General features: G+C 39.6%; 1 protein-coding gene and 1 long non-coding RNA gene across 10 annotated transcripts in view; both read left to right on the forward strand.

Annotated features, from left to right (window-relative positions):
• The window catches only part of CKAP5 (cytoskeleton associated protein 5), a 101093-nt gene that overhangs the window by 10348 nt on the left and 73090 nt on the right, over positions 1–17655 (forward strand). For 5 of the 9 annotated variants that reach the window (XM_077962954.1, XM_077962957.1, XM_077962952.1 and 2 more), the window contains exons 2-4: positions 10199–10292; positions 12919–13112; positions 15340–15546. In XM_077962954.1, the coding sequence (XP_077819080.1) occupies positions 10236–10292; positions 12919–13112; positions 15340–15546 (458 nt within the window). In that variant the 5' untranslated portion in view covers positions 10199–10235. Of the gene's footprint in view, positions 1–4571; positions 4708–10198; positions 10293–12918; positions 13113–15339; positions 15568–17655 lie in introns of those variants that run through there. The other 4 variants (XM_077962956.1, XM_077962955.1, XM_077962953.1 and 1 more) reach the window with 3 other exon arrangements.
• LOC144334256 (uncharacterized) lies at positions 13240–14918 on the forward strand. Its single transcript, XR_013403934.1, has 2 exons — positions 13240–14457; positions 14738–14918. It is a non-coding gene; the product is annotated as an uncharacterized LOC144334256 (long non-coding RNA).

The raw sequence follows: 17655 nt of genomic DNA on the forward strand, positions 1-17655 counted from the left end.
GTAATATCAACTCTTTGGGAGGCTGAGGCAGGAGGATTGCTTGAGCCTGGGACTTCGAGACCAGCCTGGGCCACATAGTGAGACCCTGTCTCTACAAAAAAATTTAAAAATTAGATGTGGTGGTACATGCCCCAGTAGTCCTAGCTACTCAGGAGGCTGAGGCAGGAGGCTCACTTGAGGTTGGGAGGTTGAGACTAGAGTGAGCAGTGATTGCACCACCATACTCCAGCCTAGGCAATGGAGCAATACCCTGTCTCAAAAAACAAAAAGACTTCTGTGACTTGATGAAATGGTGCCATTTTAGAAATTTTACACTAGAGTACAAAGCACTATGCTCAATGCTGGGATAATGAATAAGACTGAGTTCCTTCTTTCTTTCTTTTTTTTTTTTTTTTTTTTTTTTGAGACGGAGTCTCGCTCTGTTGCCCAGGCTGGAGTGCAGTGGCCGGATCTCAGCTCACTGCAAGCTCCGCCTCCCGGGTTCACGCCATTCTCCTGCCTCAGCCTCCTGAGTAGCTGGGACTACAGGCGCCCGCCACCTCGCCCGGCTAGTTTTTTGTATTTTTTAGTAGAGACGGGGTTTCACCGTGTTAACCAGGATGGTCTCGATCTCCCGACCTCGTGATCCGCCCGTCTCGGCCTCCCAAAGTGCTGGGATTACAGGCTTGAGCCACCGCGCCCGGCGAGTTCCTTCTTTCAAAGGAGATATGCACACAAGAAAAATGTTAAGAGTGAAAGTGAAGTGTAGCCTATGGGATGAGCATAGGCAGATGATCCAGCTTCAAGGCTCTAAGTGGGAATTTTTAAGTTTTAAAGCTTTAAAAAGCATTATTTATCATCTAAGTGGGAGTTAAATAAAGAAAAAGTAAATGAAAACAATTTAATAATATAAAAAATATAAAATTATTATAAAAGATGCTGAAGCTCATTAAAAATCAGAAGGCATGGATGGGTATTAAAGTTAAAAGTAAAAGTTTTTTCAAAAAATTTCTTTGCTTAACGCTTAGACACACTCTCAGAAGTAGCCATGGTTAACAGTTTTCTACAGCTCCTTCCAGAAAATGTTTATGTGCATTCAAACATGTACAATGTTGTCCTAGTTTTCTATGGCTGCTGTAACAAATGACCACAAACTTGGTGGCTTAAAACAACAGGATTTGTTCTCTCAAAGTATGGAGGCCAGAAATCCAAAATGAGTCTTATGGACCTACATCAAGGTGTCAGTCAGCGGGATCACACTCCCTCCAGAGGCCCTAGGAAAGAATCGGTTCCTTACCTCTTCCAGCTTCTGGTGGCTGCTGGCACTCCTAGGCCTGTGGCCATCTTACTCTACTCTGTTCTAATCTTTCTCTGATCCCTCTTCATATCACTTTCTCCATTGTGTCAAATCTCCTTCTGTCTTGCCCATAATGATATATGTGATTGCCTTTAGGACCTACCCAGATAATCCAGGGTAATCCCCCATCTCAAGATCCTTAATTTAATCACATCTGCAAAGACCCTTTTTCCAAATAAAGTAACATTTACAAGTTCCAGGGATTACAACTTGATCTCTTTGGGGGTCATTATTAGCTTACACAAATGCATATGTAAATGTGTATGTGAGACATATATATACACACACACACATATATACACACACGCAAAAAAGGAATTAGACTTCATATACTGTCTTGCAAATTTCTTCTTAAAACTTAATGGATTTCTTCCACATTGGCACATTTGACCCTTGAGCAATGCCAAGGTTAGGGATCCCCCTGTGCAGTGGGAACTTCACATATAACTTTAGATTCCCCCAAAACTTTACTAATAGCCTACTGTTGACCAAAAGCCTTATTGATAACATAAACAGTTGTTTAACACATATTTTGTATGTTATATGTATTACATATTGTATTCTTACAGTAAAGTAAGCTAGAGAAAAGAAGATGTTAAGAAAATCAGAAGGAAGAAAAAATATTTTTTCTCGCTTCATTGTTCAGGGTGGAGTGCTGTGGTCCTCTCTTGACTCACTCTTCCTCGCCTCAGTCCTTCCACCTTAGCCTCCCGAGTAGCTGGGACTAACAGGCGTGCGCCACCATGCCCAGATAATTTTTTATTTTTATTTTTAGAGACAGGGTTTCACTTATTGCCCAGTAAATAGAAAATATATTTACTATTCATTAAATGGAAGTGGATCATCATAAAGGTCTTCATCCTTGTCATCATCCTCATGTTGAATAGGCTGAGGAAGAGGAGGGGTTGGTCCTGCTGAATTAGGGGTGACGGGCAGAAAAAAATTCACATGCAAGTCAACCTGTGCGGTTCAAATCCATGTTATTAAAGGGTCAGCTGTATTTATATAGTTACTTCTGTCTTCCATATCATCTTTTGTTTTCTTTAAATATTTGCAAAGCAATTTTTGTATAGATGAATGTCTCATTTTTTGTGTATGGTATAAAAACAATAGTGTAAAATTTACCGTCTTAACCATTTTTAAGTGTACAGTTCAATAGTGTTAAGTATATTCAGATTGTTATGAAACAGATCTCCAGAACTTTCTCATCTTGCTAATGTGAAACTCTGTATCTAAATATTTCTCCTATCCCCCTCCTGAGGCACACCCCTACCCTATCTTTGGCTACTACCATTCTACTTTCTGGTTCTATGAATTTATGAATTTGCATGCCTCATAAAAGTGGGATCATACAGTATTTGGCTTTTTTTGTGACTGTTAGTAGATTTTTTTTCTCTAATTTTTAAAATGTTTAATTCACTCATAAACACAGCACAGGGTATTATCCATTTGTGTGTGCATGTACACATATACTCATTGTACTATGTTTATTGCGGTTAACTGAAGTCCTGTGTCACTAGAATGCTACCTAACAGAAAATGTTGGTCATACCTCTTGTGGTAAATATTTGTTGGGTACTTATTTTGTATCACACATTGGGAGAAAAAGATAATTAAGATACATTCCAGCCCTTGCCCTTGAGGCACTCACAATCTGATGAGAAAGGCTGATCTGCAAACCATTACTCTCAGAATAGCGTTAAGCTTGATGGGAATATAATGAAGGAAGATCTTAATTACCTAATTCAGAGGTATTCTTTACAGTTAAATGCATTTTAGAATGAGATTGTCTTGGCAGTTCAAAAATCAGACTATTTTAATCTGAATTAGTTTTTTACTTGGCAACTTTATTTATTTATCTACCCCGCCCCCACCCAAGTAAGGAAACGGTACTTGGCAACTTTAACTTAGGGTTCTCTAAAACCTTCAGAATAAGAGTAACCTGAGTCTGTTCTCTGGTGGAGCAATATTCATTACCGTTCTTTGGATTCTTAAATTTCTGCTTTACTCCTGTTGGGGATAGGAGAAATTGGGTTTCTTACAAATGGTCTTTAAGCTTACTACATTGATTCCTGTACTGATATGATGATGGCCTAAGGCTTTAAGGAGGTGTGTTGATTCATCTAAATTAGGTAGAGTAATACGGACTTAAAAAGCACATATCTTTTCTGTTGGTATGATGGGAGACACAAAATGCGGTCAAACCTTGTAAACTAGGATTCAGGACAAACTCTTCCTCCAAAAAGAAAATTAAAACTAGTTGCTAACCTTTGGAGATCTCAGAGACTAGGACTTAACTCCTTGAAATATTAATGCTGTTTCTACTACAATTTTCTTAAGAACTCCTCATATTAAATTAGGTGACTGCACCTTACAATTGTATTGGCATGCAAGATTACTTACATAGACTTGTACATTTATTTACATTGACTTTTAGGGCAATTTTTGAAAGATCATATTTTACACACGAAAAGGGGAAGGTTATTTTTCTTTTTTTTCTTTTATAGAGGTAAGGTTTCACTCGGTTGTTCAGGGTGGAGTGTTGTGGTGCAGTCTGGCTCACTGCAGCCTAGTCCTGGGCTCGGGAGCCTCCCACTTCAGCCTCCACAGTAGCTGGGACTACAGGCTTGTACCACCATGCCCAGCTAATTTTTTATTTGTAGAAAGGGGTCTCCCTTTGTTGCCCAGGCTGGTATTTTTCTATTTTACCTTCTGTTACCTTCCTGCTCATCTTGTATCATTGACCAGGATTCCTCCTCCAGTTTTGTAAAGAAGGAATTCTGTGAAAAGGTGAGGTGGAGCATTCTAGGTTCTTTTCCGGGCCTTTGAGTTGCCATTTGAAGAACTGCTCAAGTCCAAAGGAGTTTAATGAAGTAAGCAGCTTACATATAATGAGGGGCTATGTATTTACCTTGATGCTTTGGCTGTTACCTGCAGTAATTTTTTTCACCCTTGGAGGAGGGATTAGGATTGTAATAGTGGGAACTGGTCATCTCCTTTGTTTCTGGAATATTATGTGTAATACCACCAAAAAAAGAGGTCCACCGAACCGCAGTAGTCTTCCTAGTTGGTCCATCATTTGCCTCTTGCCTTGGAAAGCCTATGACCTGGAAGCAGCGCCTGAGGCCTGCAAACCTCTGGGCGAAGATACACTGCGGCCCCTTTAAGCTTTCAGTGTGTGCGAAGAGAGGAACTGAGGGTGGGGCGGGCACTCTGGCAGTGGCGCTCCGGGCCCCGCCCTCGGAGGAGGCGTTTCCCAGCGGTCTGCAGCACCAATGCTGCCGCCGCCGCCGCCGCCGCCACAGCCTGCCGGGTATTCCTGCTGATCCTGCTCGGACCTTAGGTCCCCTGACCTCTCCCTGCCCGGGGAGCGTAAGTGTCAAACCACGGGCAAGGGGCAAGCATCCCGAGACCGTGCTGCAAGTCCTGGTGGACAGTACTGGGGACTTTCCTGGCCTATCAGAGGCTAAGACGGCGAAAGAGCATAAACAATGCCGGCTGCAGTGAGCTAAAGCCAGGGCATCTGCTCTACTTCTGGGTGGTGACAGCAGCCGTAGGGTGCTTGTTTGGGTATGCAGTGGGTGAGCAGTGCCCACGACCTGGCTTTGCCCCCGCCTGGTTCTTACTTGGGGTGAGGAGAGGTTTGCTTTTACCAGAGTATAACCCATTTGAGCTGAATGGGTGGAGCTGAATCTCTTGCTCTGGGCCTTGGATCCTTACCCCGGTATTTGAAGACCTTGGTAGCTTTGGGATGAGTAAGCATTAGGTTTTCATCTACCTTGGTACAGTCGAGCAGCAACTCCACGTTGTCCTAATTCACAGCAGGTTTAGCTTTCTGTCTCTCCAGAGGCCTGTATTGGTGGTATCCCATACCCCTTTTGGATACGTTGACAGTGATCATCTCTTAGGAAGAGTCCAGTTAACCTTTTTTCCTCCTGATACGAAGAGCACCGTGTGAAAGAGACAGCTCTTTACCCCTCTCTGTCTCTAAAGGAATTTGTGGGACACCACCATCCCAAGATTAGGAAAGCAAACACACCAAAGTTTGAGATAATCTGCTAGAAAACAGTTCAGATTTCTGGCTGCCTGGTAATGCAGAGTACTCCAGCAAGAGGATAACACTTGTCCTTGTTAATGGGAAATACCTGGAGACAGTGAGGTTTTTTTAATTTGAGGGAAAGTCTTGTCATTTTTGCCACCTGCTACTCAGAGATGGGATTTTGTCAGATTTTGGTTAAGTAATAAAAATCTTAAGTTTTCTATGACAGTTACATAGTTGTTATGTTTCTTTAATCCAGTTGTCCTTCCTAGACATGGTTTGAGTAGATTTCTGGGCATGTGTATGCACTGCTTTTTTTTTTTTTAACAATTTTTTTTTTTATGAGCCTATCATCACACTTAGTGGTCATTCAAATAGGTTGCTTTTTGATGCAGCAGAAGTTTTTCTCAAACTTCTGTTCACATAATTCTGTGCTTCTGCAATAGCATCTCCTTAGCCAGAAGTGAGAGTCCAGGAATGGTAATCAAATTCAGATCTCTTGTATTGTGATAGTGAAGAGCTTTTGTAGGTCAAGAGCTTGCGAATTTGCCATAAAATAGTCGTACTGCCAGTGGTTTTTTTCTAAGTAGAAGAGAAAATAATCTGTACAGTAGCTCTGTAATTACTCTTATAGATTGTCAAAATACAGGAATTTAAACTAAAAAGACACCACATTTGGGCCCATGGGTTGTAGGGAAGAGAGATAGACTGAGAAGTAGGAGACATAGGTTCTAGGCCCAGCTCTAATATTACTCATGACTTAATCTCTCTGTCCCTTAGTTTTAACTGGTTGGTTAATGAGAAAATGCACAGATTTTGGGGTCTCTTTTATGATGGGATATAGTGCATATTTAATAGGAAATTTGTTATTTATTTGAACACTAAACTGAAAAATCAGACAATTTGGAATTTATTCTAAGTTCTGCCTTCATGTATAACCTTGAAAACGTTTCTTAACCTCTAGTCTACAAATAAACAATTACACCTAAACCTTTTCAGCGATAACATGGACTATATGGTATTTGAGCTCTTAGGTAGACATTTTTAGATCAGCGGTATATGATTATAATATTTCTGTAAAACATACTTATTTTAGCTGGCCTCCTTGTCTTTGCCTCTGTTTTAGACTGGGATAAAAATCTGAGAGCTCTGAATAATTGAAATTTCTGAATATGTATCTTTAGTAGGGACTAGATCAGATAAACCACAGCAAGCATTATATATAGTTCAAATTAATCTTATTAATGCTTCTCTTTGTTGGCAATTTTATTTGCTCTTTAGGCATCAAACTCTATTGTGTACCAAAAACTTGGCTTCTTATATCTGTTTATAAAATCCAGATCAGTCTGCTCATCCCTATATGATACTCTAATTTTTTGAGAAACTTCCAAATGGTTTTACACAGCAGCTAGACCATTTGGCATTCAACTTTAAAAATGCACAGATATAATAATTTTTATTGTATTTTACAGACATCCAGTATTCAGTTGGTGGGGGTGGTGAGGGAAGATTGGTCCTGAGTTTGAAAAGCACATTTTGATGAGCATGTGAACTGTTTCCAGCTTTTGACTATTACGAACAACATTGCTCTGACTATCGCTATATAGGTTTTCTGGTGTAATTTGCATCAGCTTCTAGGCTATACACCTAGGAATAGAGTTCCTGGGTTGTAGGGCATGTGTATCTGATAACGCCATACAGTTTTCCAGACTGTTAAACTATTCTGTCTCCCATCATTGCTGTATTTGAGTTCCTGCAGATTCTCTCGACTCCTTTAAATTACGCTGCTGCTGTTTCATGGCAATCCTAGGGGTTTTGAAGAAGAGTCTTAGTGAAGTTCCACATATCCTAATAAACTTTTACAATTCCATCTTTCTCTGGGATATTTTCTTCTTTGCGATGGGAGGGAAGAAGATGTAAAGGAAGAAGCATAGACTGCATCTTAGTTTAATTTCATTACTTACCAGTTTTGTTGTTTTCGCAGGTTACTTGCCCTTTATGAATCTAGTGTAAAATGAGAATATATTTCTTTCATGTAGTTGATGTTAGTACAAAGTGAATTAGCATGTTTTAAAAGTACTTTGCACAGTGCCTGATTCGGAATAGATAATATCAGAGTATATATTCAGTAAACAAATATTTATTGAAAACATATTTTGTGTCAGGCCAGAACTAGGGATGGAGAATTAAGGAGGACCTCTTCTATGTTATTTTTAATATTGAAAAATTGGCCAGCTTGGCAACATAGTGAGACCCCATCTCTACAAAAAACTGAAAAATTAGTTGGGCATGGTGACACGCGCCTGTAGTCCTAGCTACTCGGGAGACTAAAGCGAAAGAATCACTTGAACCTGGAGGCGGAGGTTGGGAGGATCACTTGAGCCCAGGACGTTAAGGTTGCAGTGAGCTGTGATCACACCACTGCACTCTAGCCTGGGTGACAGAGTGAGACCCTGTCTCAAAAATGAAAAAGAAAAATTGGAAACAAATGTCCAATGGTAGGGATGATAATTATGGTACATTCATAAAATGGAATACTATGTAGACTTTAAACATCGTAGTCTCAAATCTGGGAAAATGTTTGTGATCATATAAGAAAAATGTTATAATAGGATTATGCCTATCTTTTTCATATAATTTATATACTACATGTGTATTAAAAAAAAACTGGAAGGAGTCAAGTGGATACATAATTTAGTGTTCATCATGGTTATTAGGTGGTGGTGAAATTGTGTTTTAATACTTATGTTTTTTCTGTAGTTACTAAATTTTCTGCAGTTAACACACATTACTTTTATAATAAGAAAAAGGTGTTGTCTAGATAGATAGCATAGGGGTGGTTGTGGTGGCTCACAATCAGTGGGATCACTTGAGCCCAAGAGTTCGAGACCAGTCTGGGCAATATAACGAGACCTTGTCTCTACAACAAATTTCAAAATTAGCTGAGCATAGTGGTGCATACCTGCAGTCCCAGCAACTCCAAGCTACTCGGGAGGCAGAGGTGTAAGGATCACTTGAGCCCAGGAGGTGGAGGTTGCAGTGAGCTAAGATCGTGTTCCCTCCACTCCAGCCTGGATGACAGAGTGAGATGCTGTCTCAAAAAAAAGAAGATAGGTAGCATAAAGTTATTAAAAGGATGTTGACTGTAAGCCTCACTAAAAAAAAAAAATGGTTTACATAAAGAATACGTATAAAGGTTCATTCAGGGATTTAATTTTGTAGTCGTTTATGTAAACATTGACTAGTCATGTTTGCCAGAATGAAGGAGCTTGGCAGCATCAACACTTTTACATATTGATTATTTTCTTTGTTTTCTTTTATTTACTTGTTTATTTATTTTGTTGAGATGGAGTCTGTCACCTAGGCTGAAGTGCAGTGGTGCGATCTCAGCTCACTGCAAGCTCCATCTCCCAGGTTCAAGCCATTCTCCTGCCTCAGCCTCCCAAGTAGCTGGGACTACAGGCACCCACCACCACACCTGACTAATTTTTTTTTTTTTTTTTTTTTGAGACGGAGTCTCGCTCTGTCGCCCGGGCTGGAGTGCAGTGGCCGGATCTCAGCTCACTGCAAGCTCCGCCTCCCGGGTTTACGCCATTCTCCTGCCTCAGCCTCCCGAATAGCTGGGACTACAGGCGCCCGCCACCTCGCCCGGCTAGTTTTTTGTATTTTTTTTTAGTAGAGACGGAGTTTCACCGTGTTAGTCAGGATGGTCTCGATCTCCTGACCTCGTGATCCGCCCGCCTCGGCCTCCCAGAGTGCTGGGATTACAGGCTTGAGCCACCGCGCCCGGCCAATTTTTTGTTTTTTTAGTAGAGATGGGGTTTCACTGTGTTAGCCAGGATGGTCTCGATCCTGACCTTGTGATCTGCCCGCCTTGGCCTCTCAAAGTGGTTGGGATTACAGGCGTGAGCCAGTGCACCTGGCCCCCATATTGATTATTTTCTATAAGTAATTCTAGGTGAAAGTATGACTTTTTCCAAAACTTTTTTCTTGGCCTTTTAAAAGGCCAGATAGCTCAGCAATTCAGTTTTATTCTAGCTTTGTTTTATATCTAAGAAGTTCTCATTTGTGAAAATATATAAGCATCATTTTTTAAAAAACAAATTTTTGGTTTTTTTGAGACAGGGTCTTGCTCTGTTGCCCATGCTGGAGTGTAGTGGCATGATCACAGCTCACTGCAACTTCTGTCTCTTGGGCTCAAGCAGTCCTCCCACCTCAGCTTCCTGAGTAGCTGGGACTACAGTCACATACCACTACACCTGGCTGATTTTTGTATTTTTAGCATAGACAGGATTTCATCATGTTGCCCAGACTTGAATATATTTATATTTATATTTTTTGAGTGACTTTATTTATTTTTTTTGAGATGGAGTCTCACTCTTTGCCCAGGCTAGAATGCAGTGGGATGATTTTGGCTCACTGCAACCTCTGCCTACCAGGTTCAAGTGATTCTTCTGTGTCAGCCTCCCAAGTACCTGGGACTGCAGGTGTGCACCACCACACCCAGCTAATTTTTGTATTTTCAGTAGAGATGGGGTTTCACCATGTTGACCAGACTGGTCTTGAACTCCTGACCTCAGGTGATATGCCCGCCTCGGCCTCCCAAAGTGCTGGGATTGCAGGCGTGAGCCACCACCGTGCCCTGTCTTTTGAGTGACTTTAAAAAAAAAAAAGTTAATATTAATTGAATTAAGTGGGGATCTGACCAAAGAATGGGATTTTTACTCTTGTTATTGCATGAATGATATAATAATCTCAGAAAAGTTATTTTTGTCTTAAGAGATTGCCTGATTGCTAAGTAGGTTTCTACCTTTATCTGACCAGGAAATACTCTTAATTCTAAGGAAAACCTGGAAGCACAATGGGAGATGACAGTGAGTGGTTGAAACTGCCAGTTGATCAGAAATGTGAACACAAGGTAAGACTCTTCTGGAATTCGATTTCAGTGTCATTGGCTTGTTTTGTCAGCAGTTATACTATCATCTTAGAAGCATGTGAAAACATTGGCAGTTTCAAAAATACTGAAGCCTTGTTAGGTATGTTATTTTTTCTCATTGAAAATAGGTTTCTCTAGCTCAACTAAAAATTTTTTTGAGTCTCTGGAAAGAATTCCAAGAAAAGATACTAGTGAAGTGAAAAGTAAGTGGTATCTATAAAAAGTTAGTAACTGGCTAGTTTTTTCATCTCCTTCTATATACAGTACAATATACTTCTGATACTTAAGTAGTTACTAACATTTTATTATATAGAGACTCTTCTTTGGAGATGTGTTCTGAATTTGGCCTTAGAAATCCAACATTTTTTGGTTCTCTGATGTATATAATCTGCATTCCAGTATTTACCCTCAGAATCTACCAATCTTTATTTTCTAGTTTAAGCTAATAAGAGACAATTTATCACATCATGTCATTATTTGGTGGGCATCCTTTCAGATTATCTTATTTTTTTCCCCAACTATACCTCTAGTTTCTTTTATTTTTAATCATTTTAAAAACTACAAACATCTACCATCTGGTGGATTTTAGAATTTCATTTCTTCTTGTAAATGTAGTCTACTCAAAGTCCTCAGGTTAACCACTTTATGTTCTTGACAGTTCTTTTAAAGTTTGTTTTGAATTTGAGTATTCAAGATTTATGGTTGTTGATTACTAAAAATACTGAATAAAATATACTAACTTACACAGTTGTATACATACAGTTCTACATATGTAGAGTAGAAATTTGGAGCCATGGTCCCTATATCCTCCACAGAACCATTCCTTCATCCTATATAATAAATTAGCCAAGGCTGAATACTGTATCAAAAATCAACATGTAGCTCTTCAAATAAGACCAGATTAACAGTGAGCTAGTTGGTTTTTATTCTAATTCGCATAGAAATTGTTGGTATGTAGTACATTAAATTGCAACAAAAATTTTGGGGCGAATTTTGGAACTTATTTAGAATCGTAACTATTTATAATGCTTTTTTTTTTGGTAGATAATGTATTTTCTCGCTGAAAGGGGCAGACAAAATAGATAAATCTTAAAGGTTTTCCAATTTTTGAGTGGTTAATATGTGCTAAGAGTTTTTCAATCTCGTGTGATTTGGTGCTTTTTTTTTCATTTTTTGAGCATTTATTATGTGTTTTTGAAACTTAAAGAATAGAGATATTAAATCTGGTTTAGGGAACACTCATTCTACTTTATAGAATGAGATGTTGCCCAATTAAAAAAAAAATCTGGTTTAAATTGATTAGTAAATGTACAACTATGATATTAATTTATGTTATACTTCACTCTAATGTTGCAGAATAGGTAATGCCTTCTTCCTAATGAACTCTTCTTATAGTGGGTTAGGCAGCATTCCTTCCTTAGAAGGAACAGTTTTTTCTGTGAGCATAGCACCTGCCCCAAATTACATTTTCATTTAGACAAATAACATGTAAATTATTTCTGTTTTTCAATCATATGTTGATCCTTCTGTCTCTTTGATCTAATAGTGTAGAGGACAAACATCTAATTCTTCACTAATGCCTAACACAGTAAATGCAGATTTGATCATCCCACGAACTAACTTCTCATTTAACTGCCCCCAAATCATTTCATTGATTTCCCATTGATCTTAGAATAATGAGTGGAATCTTTCCTTTGGCCTTCATAGTCCTGCATGGTCTGGCCTTTTCCAGTCCTCTCCTGCTTATTTTGTACCATGCTCCCCTTCTCTTTCTTTATAGGAGTGGGAAATACCATATTCCCTGCTGCCATAGGGCCCTGGAGTGTACTGTTCCTTCTGGAATGTTCTTTCTCCCCCTTTGCCACTCTTTCCTGATTCGTTCCTATTTGTCTTTCAGGGCTCAGCTTAATTACCGTTTCTCAGGAAAATTTTTCTTAACACTGAGACAAAGCCTTTTATAGTGTATACTTTTATAGCACCAAGTTGCTTCTCCTTTGTAGTACTTAATGTTTTGTTAATTTTAAACTTATTTGTATGATAGCTTAATGTCCCCTCCTGCTGGAGTGTAAGCTCCACAAGGGCCAGAGCTGAATTGATTTTTGTTTATTAAACATCTGTTTAATAAATTAATGGAAAAAGAATACCTCAGTAAAAATGTCTGAAATCTACTGGCTGAAATTAATATACAGTGTAATATAAAGCTGCCTAATGATTATACAAAAATAGAACCAAAAAACAGCATATACTTTGGAGATGGGGGCAGTTTCATCAGGGTGATTTCTCATGTTTGAGTTGTCACATCTTTAATACAATATTATAAAGAAGTAATAACTAATACTTAGATACAATGTGAGATTCATTTATAATGGCCTATTATGAATGGCAGAGTATCATAAACACTAAACACTTGTAAAAAGTTTATTAGCTAATCTTTTTTGAAAACTGCCAATTTCTTAAACTCTTTTTTTGTTTCCAGTCATGGGGTCCTTTGTTCACATTACCTGACATGGGGTATTCATTTTTACTCTCACACCCTCCCCCTCAAATTAACAGTAGATGATAATATCATTAAATTGTGTTTCGTTTCAAAATACTACTTTTCTTTTAGCTGTGGAAAGCAAGGTTAAGTGGGTATGAAGAGGCCCTGAAGATCTTCCAGAAAATAAAGGATGAAAAGAGCCCAGAATGGTCCAAATTTTTAGGATTGATCAAAAAATTTGTCACAGATTCCAATGCAGTGGTTCAATTGAAAGGATTAGAAGCTGCACTTGTTTATGTTGAAAATGCCCATGTAGCAGGAAAGTAAGTACTTTCTTTCCAACTTACTGATAAAAACCCCTGTTTGGTGTTACATAAGTTATGTGTGTTTATAGATGATTGTCCTTAGTTATTAGCAGTTTTAGAATAGATGAATTTTCTTACTTTCATAGTTTCTTTTTTTTTTTTTTTTTTTGAGACCGAGTCTCATTCTGTCGCCCAGGCTGGAGTGCGGTGGCCAGATCTCAGCTCACTGCAAGCTCCGCCTCCCGGGTTTACGCCATTCTCCTGCCTCAGCCTCCCGAGTAGCTGGGACTACAGGCGCCTGCCACCGCGCCCAGCTAGTTTTTTGTATTTTTTAGTAGAGACGGGGTTTCACCGTGTTAGCCAGGATGGTCTCGATCTCCTGACCTCGTGATCCGCCCGTCTCGGCCTCCCAAAGTGCTGGGATTACAGGCTTGAGCCACCGCGCCCGGCCTCATAGTTTCTTAATACTTGTTTTTCATTCAGTCTTTATTCCCCGAAATCTAAATGGTACATGAGATCTGTAGAGGAATAAATTAGAAATAATATTTTGAGAGTTTACTTTAAGGTTTGATGACCAAGTGGTTTTCCTTTTAAGCTTTTTGTATGGGAATTATTCTAAACTAAAAGCAAGAGTCTTTACTAACTTCAAAAATAAACTGAGAGATTGTCAGTAAAGGAATTATCAGAATTTCACTGAAGAGATTTGGGCATTATAAAAAACTAAATTTTTTACAAGGGTTCTTAGGTGATGTTAGAATCACGTCTTTCTCCCTGTGTTCATTAGGCATTTTTATTTCTTGGGGGAGGTAATGCTTACTAAACAACCTCAGTGACTCCTGGCCTGTTTAACTTGATCTGTGAATGACAGATTTCTAGTCATCCTACTATCCTATACCTCATAGACCTGATTTTCCTAACTCTGGTCTCTGGGTTATTGAAAGGAACCCTCCATACGAAAAAAAAGTTGAAACACTTAATTGCACAAGAAATATATACTTGACTTACTTCAAAGATTATACCAGTAAAGATCATTATTAATTCGACAATTTGGTTAACTGGCATCACTGGGTTTCCTTTACCATTAGTAAAACTATCACTTTTTAATTTCTCTTCTGATACCAGAAGCTATTTTTTGATAAATACTGCATGTAATCTCAACCCACTCAGTTTTTCTAATTCCCAGTAGTATAGGTTTCATTTCATTTAGAAGAGATTCAAAGCAGTAAAGTTATTGTAAAGTCTTATTAAGGAGTCAAGAGTAGTCTTTTGTTATTAAAGGTACATATCCATTCCCTCTGCGAAGAAATCCTCTTTTCCTAAAAAGTGTTAAAAACGACTTAAAAATTTTTTTTGCCCAGATGCAGTGGCATGCGCCTATAGTCCTAGCTACTCAGGAGGCTGAGACAGGAAGATCGCTTGAGCCCAAGAGTTTAAGGTTACAATGAGCTATAATCCCACCACTGCACTCCAACTGGGTAACGGCACAAGACCCTCTCTCTTTTTTGTTTTTTTGTTTTTTTGTTTTTTTTGAGACAGAGTTTTGCACTTGTTGCCCAGACTGGAGTGCAATAACGCGATCTTGGCTCACCACAACCTCCACCTCCCGGGTTCAAGCGATTCTCCTGCCTCAGCCTCCTGAGTAGCTGGGATTACAGGCATGCGCCACCACACCTGGGTAATTTTGTATTTTTAGTAGAGATGAGGTTTCACCATTTTGGTCAGGCTGGTCTTGAACTCCTGACCTCAGGTGATCCGCCTGTCTCAGCCTCCCAAAGTGCTGGGATTACAGGCATGAGCCACTACACCCGACTGAACCTGTCTCTTTAAAAAATAAATAAATAAATAAATAAATAAATAAAAATAAAAGCAAGCATTCTGTAACCCTACTTTTGTAAAATATATTTGTATGTCCATACACACACACACTTAGAGAAAGGTCTGGAAGGAGGGATATCAAAAAGTTGAAAGAAGTTTTCTCTGGGTGGTGGGATATCAAGGGATCTTTACTTTTTTGTTTGAATGTTCTACATTTATAAACTGTTACTATGTCTGCTATGACGTGTCTTAAAATTTTGTGGTTAACATAAGTTTTTAAAATATTCTTGAACATAAATTTAAAAATTAAAGACTCATTTACTGTATTTCTAGCATTTGTAAAAGTGTTTGTACACCCCCTGCCTTTCCATGACCATTTTCCAATTCTTACTACTAAAGTGGGGTCTTTGTTCTTTATAATATGTTACAGAACCACAGGAGAAGTTGTGTCAGGTGTTGTAAGTAAAGTATTCAACCAACCTAAAGCCAAAGCCAAGGAGCTGGGCATAGAGATCTGTCTTATGTACATAGAGATTGAGAAAGGAGAGGCTGTGCAAGAAGAGCTCTTGAAAGGCTTGGACAATAAGAATCCCAAGATCATAGTGGCCTGTGTAGAGACATTGAGGAAAGCCTTAAGGTAAGACTTTGTTTTAGTTCTGTTAACTAGAGCAGTAGTCCCCAACCTTTTTGGCACCAGGGACCCGTTTCATGGAAGACAGTTTTTCCATGGAAGAATTGTGTGTTGCAGATGGGGGATGGTTTTGAGATGAAACTGTTCCACCTCAAAAGGAGTGTGCACATCCCGCACATGTGCATTTCGCAGTAGGGTTCATACTCGTATGAGAACCTTAATGCTCTGCTGATCTGGCAGGAGGCAGAGCTCAGGTGGTAATGCTTACTTGGCAGCTGTTCACCTCCTGCTCTGTGCCTGGTTCCTAACAGGCCACTGTACTGCTCCACAGCCCAGGGGTTAGGGACCCCTGAACTAGAGTATCTCAATTGAGTTTGGATTCCTGGTTTAAACGGAAATGGAAACTGCAGAATTTGACTTAGCATGCCAAAACAAGCAAGAAAAGTGACCCGAGCAAGGAAAGTCATTCCCCAAGTGTGACTAATTTTAGCCTTCAAGTGTGTTTTATAGTTATTTTATCTGAATCCCTTTCTAATGAAGATGAATAGAGATTTCTGACCTGTTATCAGATTAAGAATTGGGCTTTTCAACTGGGGGCAGTGGCTCGTGCCTGTAATCCCAGCACTTTGGAAGGCCGAGTTAGGAGGATCACTTGGGGCCAAGAGCTTAAGACCAGCCTGGGCAAGATGGCGAGACCCTGCCACTATAAAGAAGCTGAGGGCCGGGCACGGTGGCTCACACCTGTAATCCCAGCACTTTGGGAGGCTGAGGTGGGTGGATCACAAGGTCAGGAGATCGAGACCATCCTGGCTAACACGGTGAAATCCCGTCTCCACTAAAAATACAAAAAATTAGCTGGGTGTGGTGGTGGGCGCCTATAGTCCCAGCTACTTGGGAGGCTGAGGCAGGAGAATGGCAAGAACCCGGGAGGCGGAGCTTGCAGTGAGCCGAGATTGCGCCACTGCACTCCAGCCTGGGTGACAGAACGAGACTCCGTCTCTTAAAAAAAAAAAAAGAAGCTGAGGTAGGGAGGATTTCTTCAGTCTAGAAGTTCTAGGCTGCACTGAGCTGTGATTGTGCCACTGCAATTCAGCCTGGGTGAGAGAGCAAGACCTTGTCTCTTTAAAAAATAAATATGGCCAGGCTCAGTGGCTCACTCCTATAATCCCAGCACTTTGGGAGACTGAGGCAGGCAGATCACAAGGTCGGGAGTTTGAGACCAGCCTGGCCAACATGGTGAAACCTGTCTCTACTAAAAATACAAAAAAATTAGCTGGGCATGGTGGCGCGTGCCTGTAATTCCAGCTACTCGGAAGGCTGCGGCAGGAGAATCGCTTGAACCTGGGAGACAGAGGTTGCAGTGACCCGAGATCACGCCACTGCACTACAGCCTGGGCGACAGAGCAAGACTCAAAAATATATAAATAAATACATTTTAAAAATTGGCCTTTTGGTGGAAAAGCACTGCAAAAAAAAAAGTACTGGCCTTTTGTTGGAAAACTACTCCTCAGGGTATTTAAGCAGCTCTTTTTCTCTTGTTATCTTAAGTATAGACTTTTGAAGTCTATACTTTGAGATGTTGGCTAAAGATATAGTTTATGGACTAAAGCAAAGCTTTATTTAGGTGCCTTTTTAGTAAAGTAGAAGCAAATGCTATATGCCTTTAAAGAGAAGCACAGTGAAAGCAAATAGAAAAGTAACGTTTACTCTTAATGTAGTAAGTTCTTTTCAACCCTAGACTTCCTTGTTGTTTGGCCATGAAATTTTTCATGGATAGGATCTCTTTCAGGAACAAGTGGCTGTAATTTGCTGTGGAAATCTGAATTAGACAGATCACTAGTTTGTTCAGATTTGGCAGTTCTTCTAATGTGATATCCTGTCCCCAAGTACTGTCTATATGAGATATTTTAGAAAGCGGCTGTAGTGAAACCCTCACAGAATGAAGATCATCCACCTCACCTCTCGTGATTTTGTGTATGACCTACATCTTGGAGAAAAATGTTTCCTTTGGTGTTTATCTTCTGTGAAAGTATAAAAACTCTTGAATTTTGTTGAATGATCTTTGATTTATAGGTCTTTAATTTTTTTTTTGCTTTGTTCATAATGTACTTTTAT

Source organism: Macaca mulatta, chromosome 14 (assembly GCF_049350105.2).
Source record: "Macaca mulatta isolate MMU2019108-1 chromosome 14, T2T-MMU8v2.0, whole genome shotgun sequence".
Lineage (NCBI taxonomy): Eukaryota > Metazoa > Chordata > Mammalia > Primates > Cercopithecidae > Macaca > Macaca mulatta.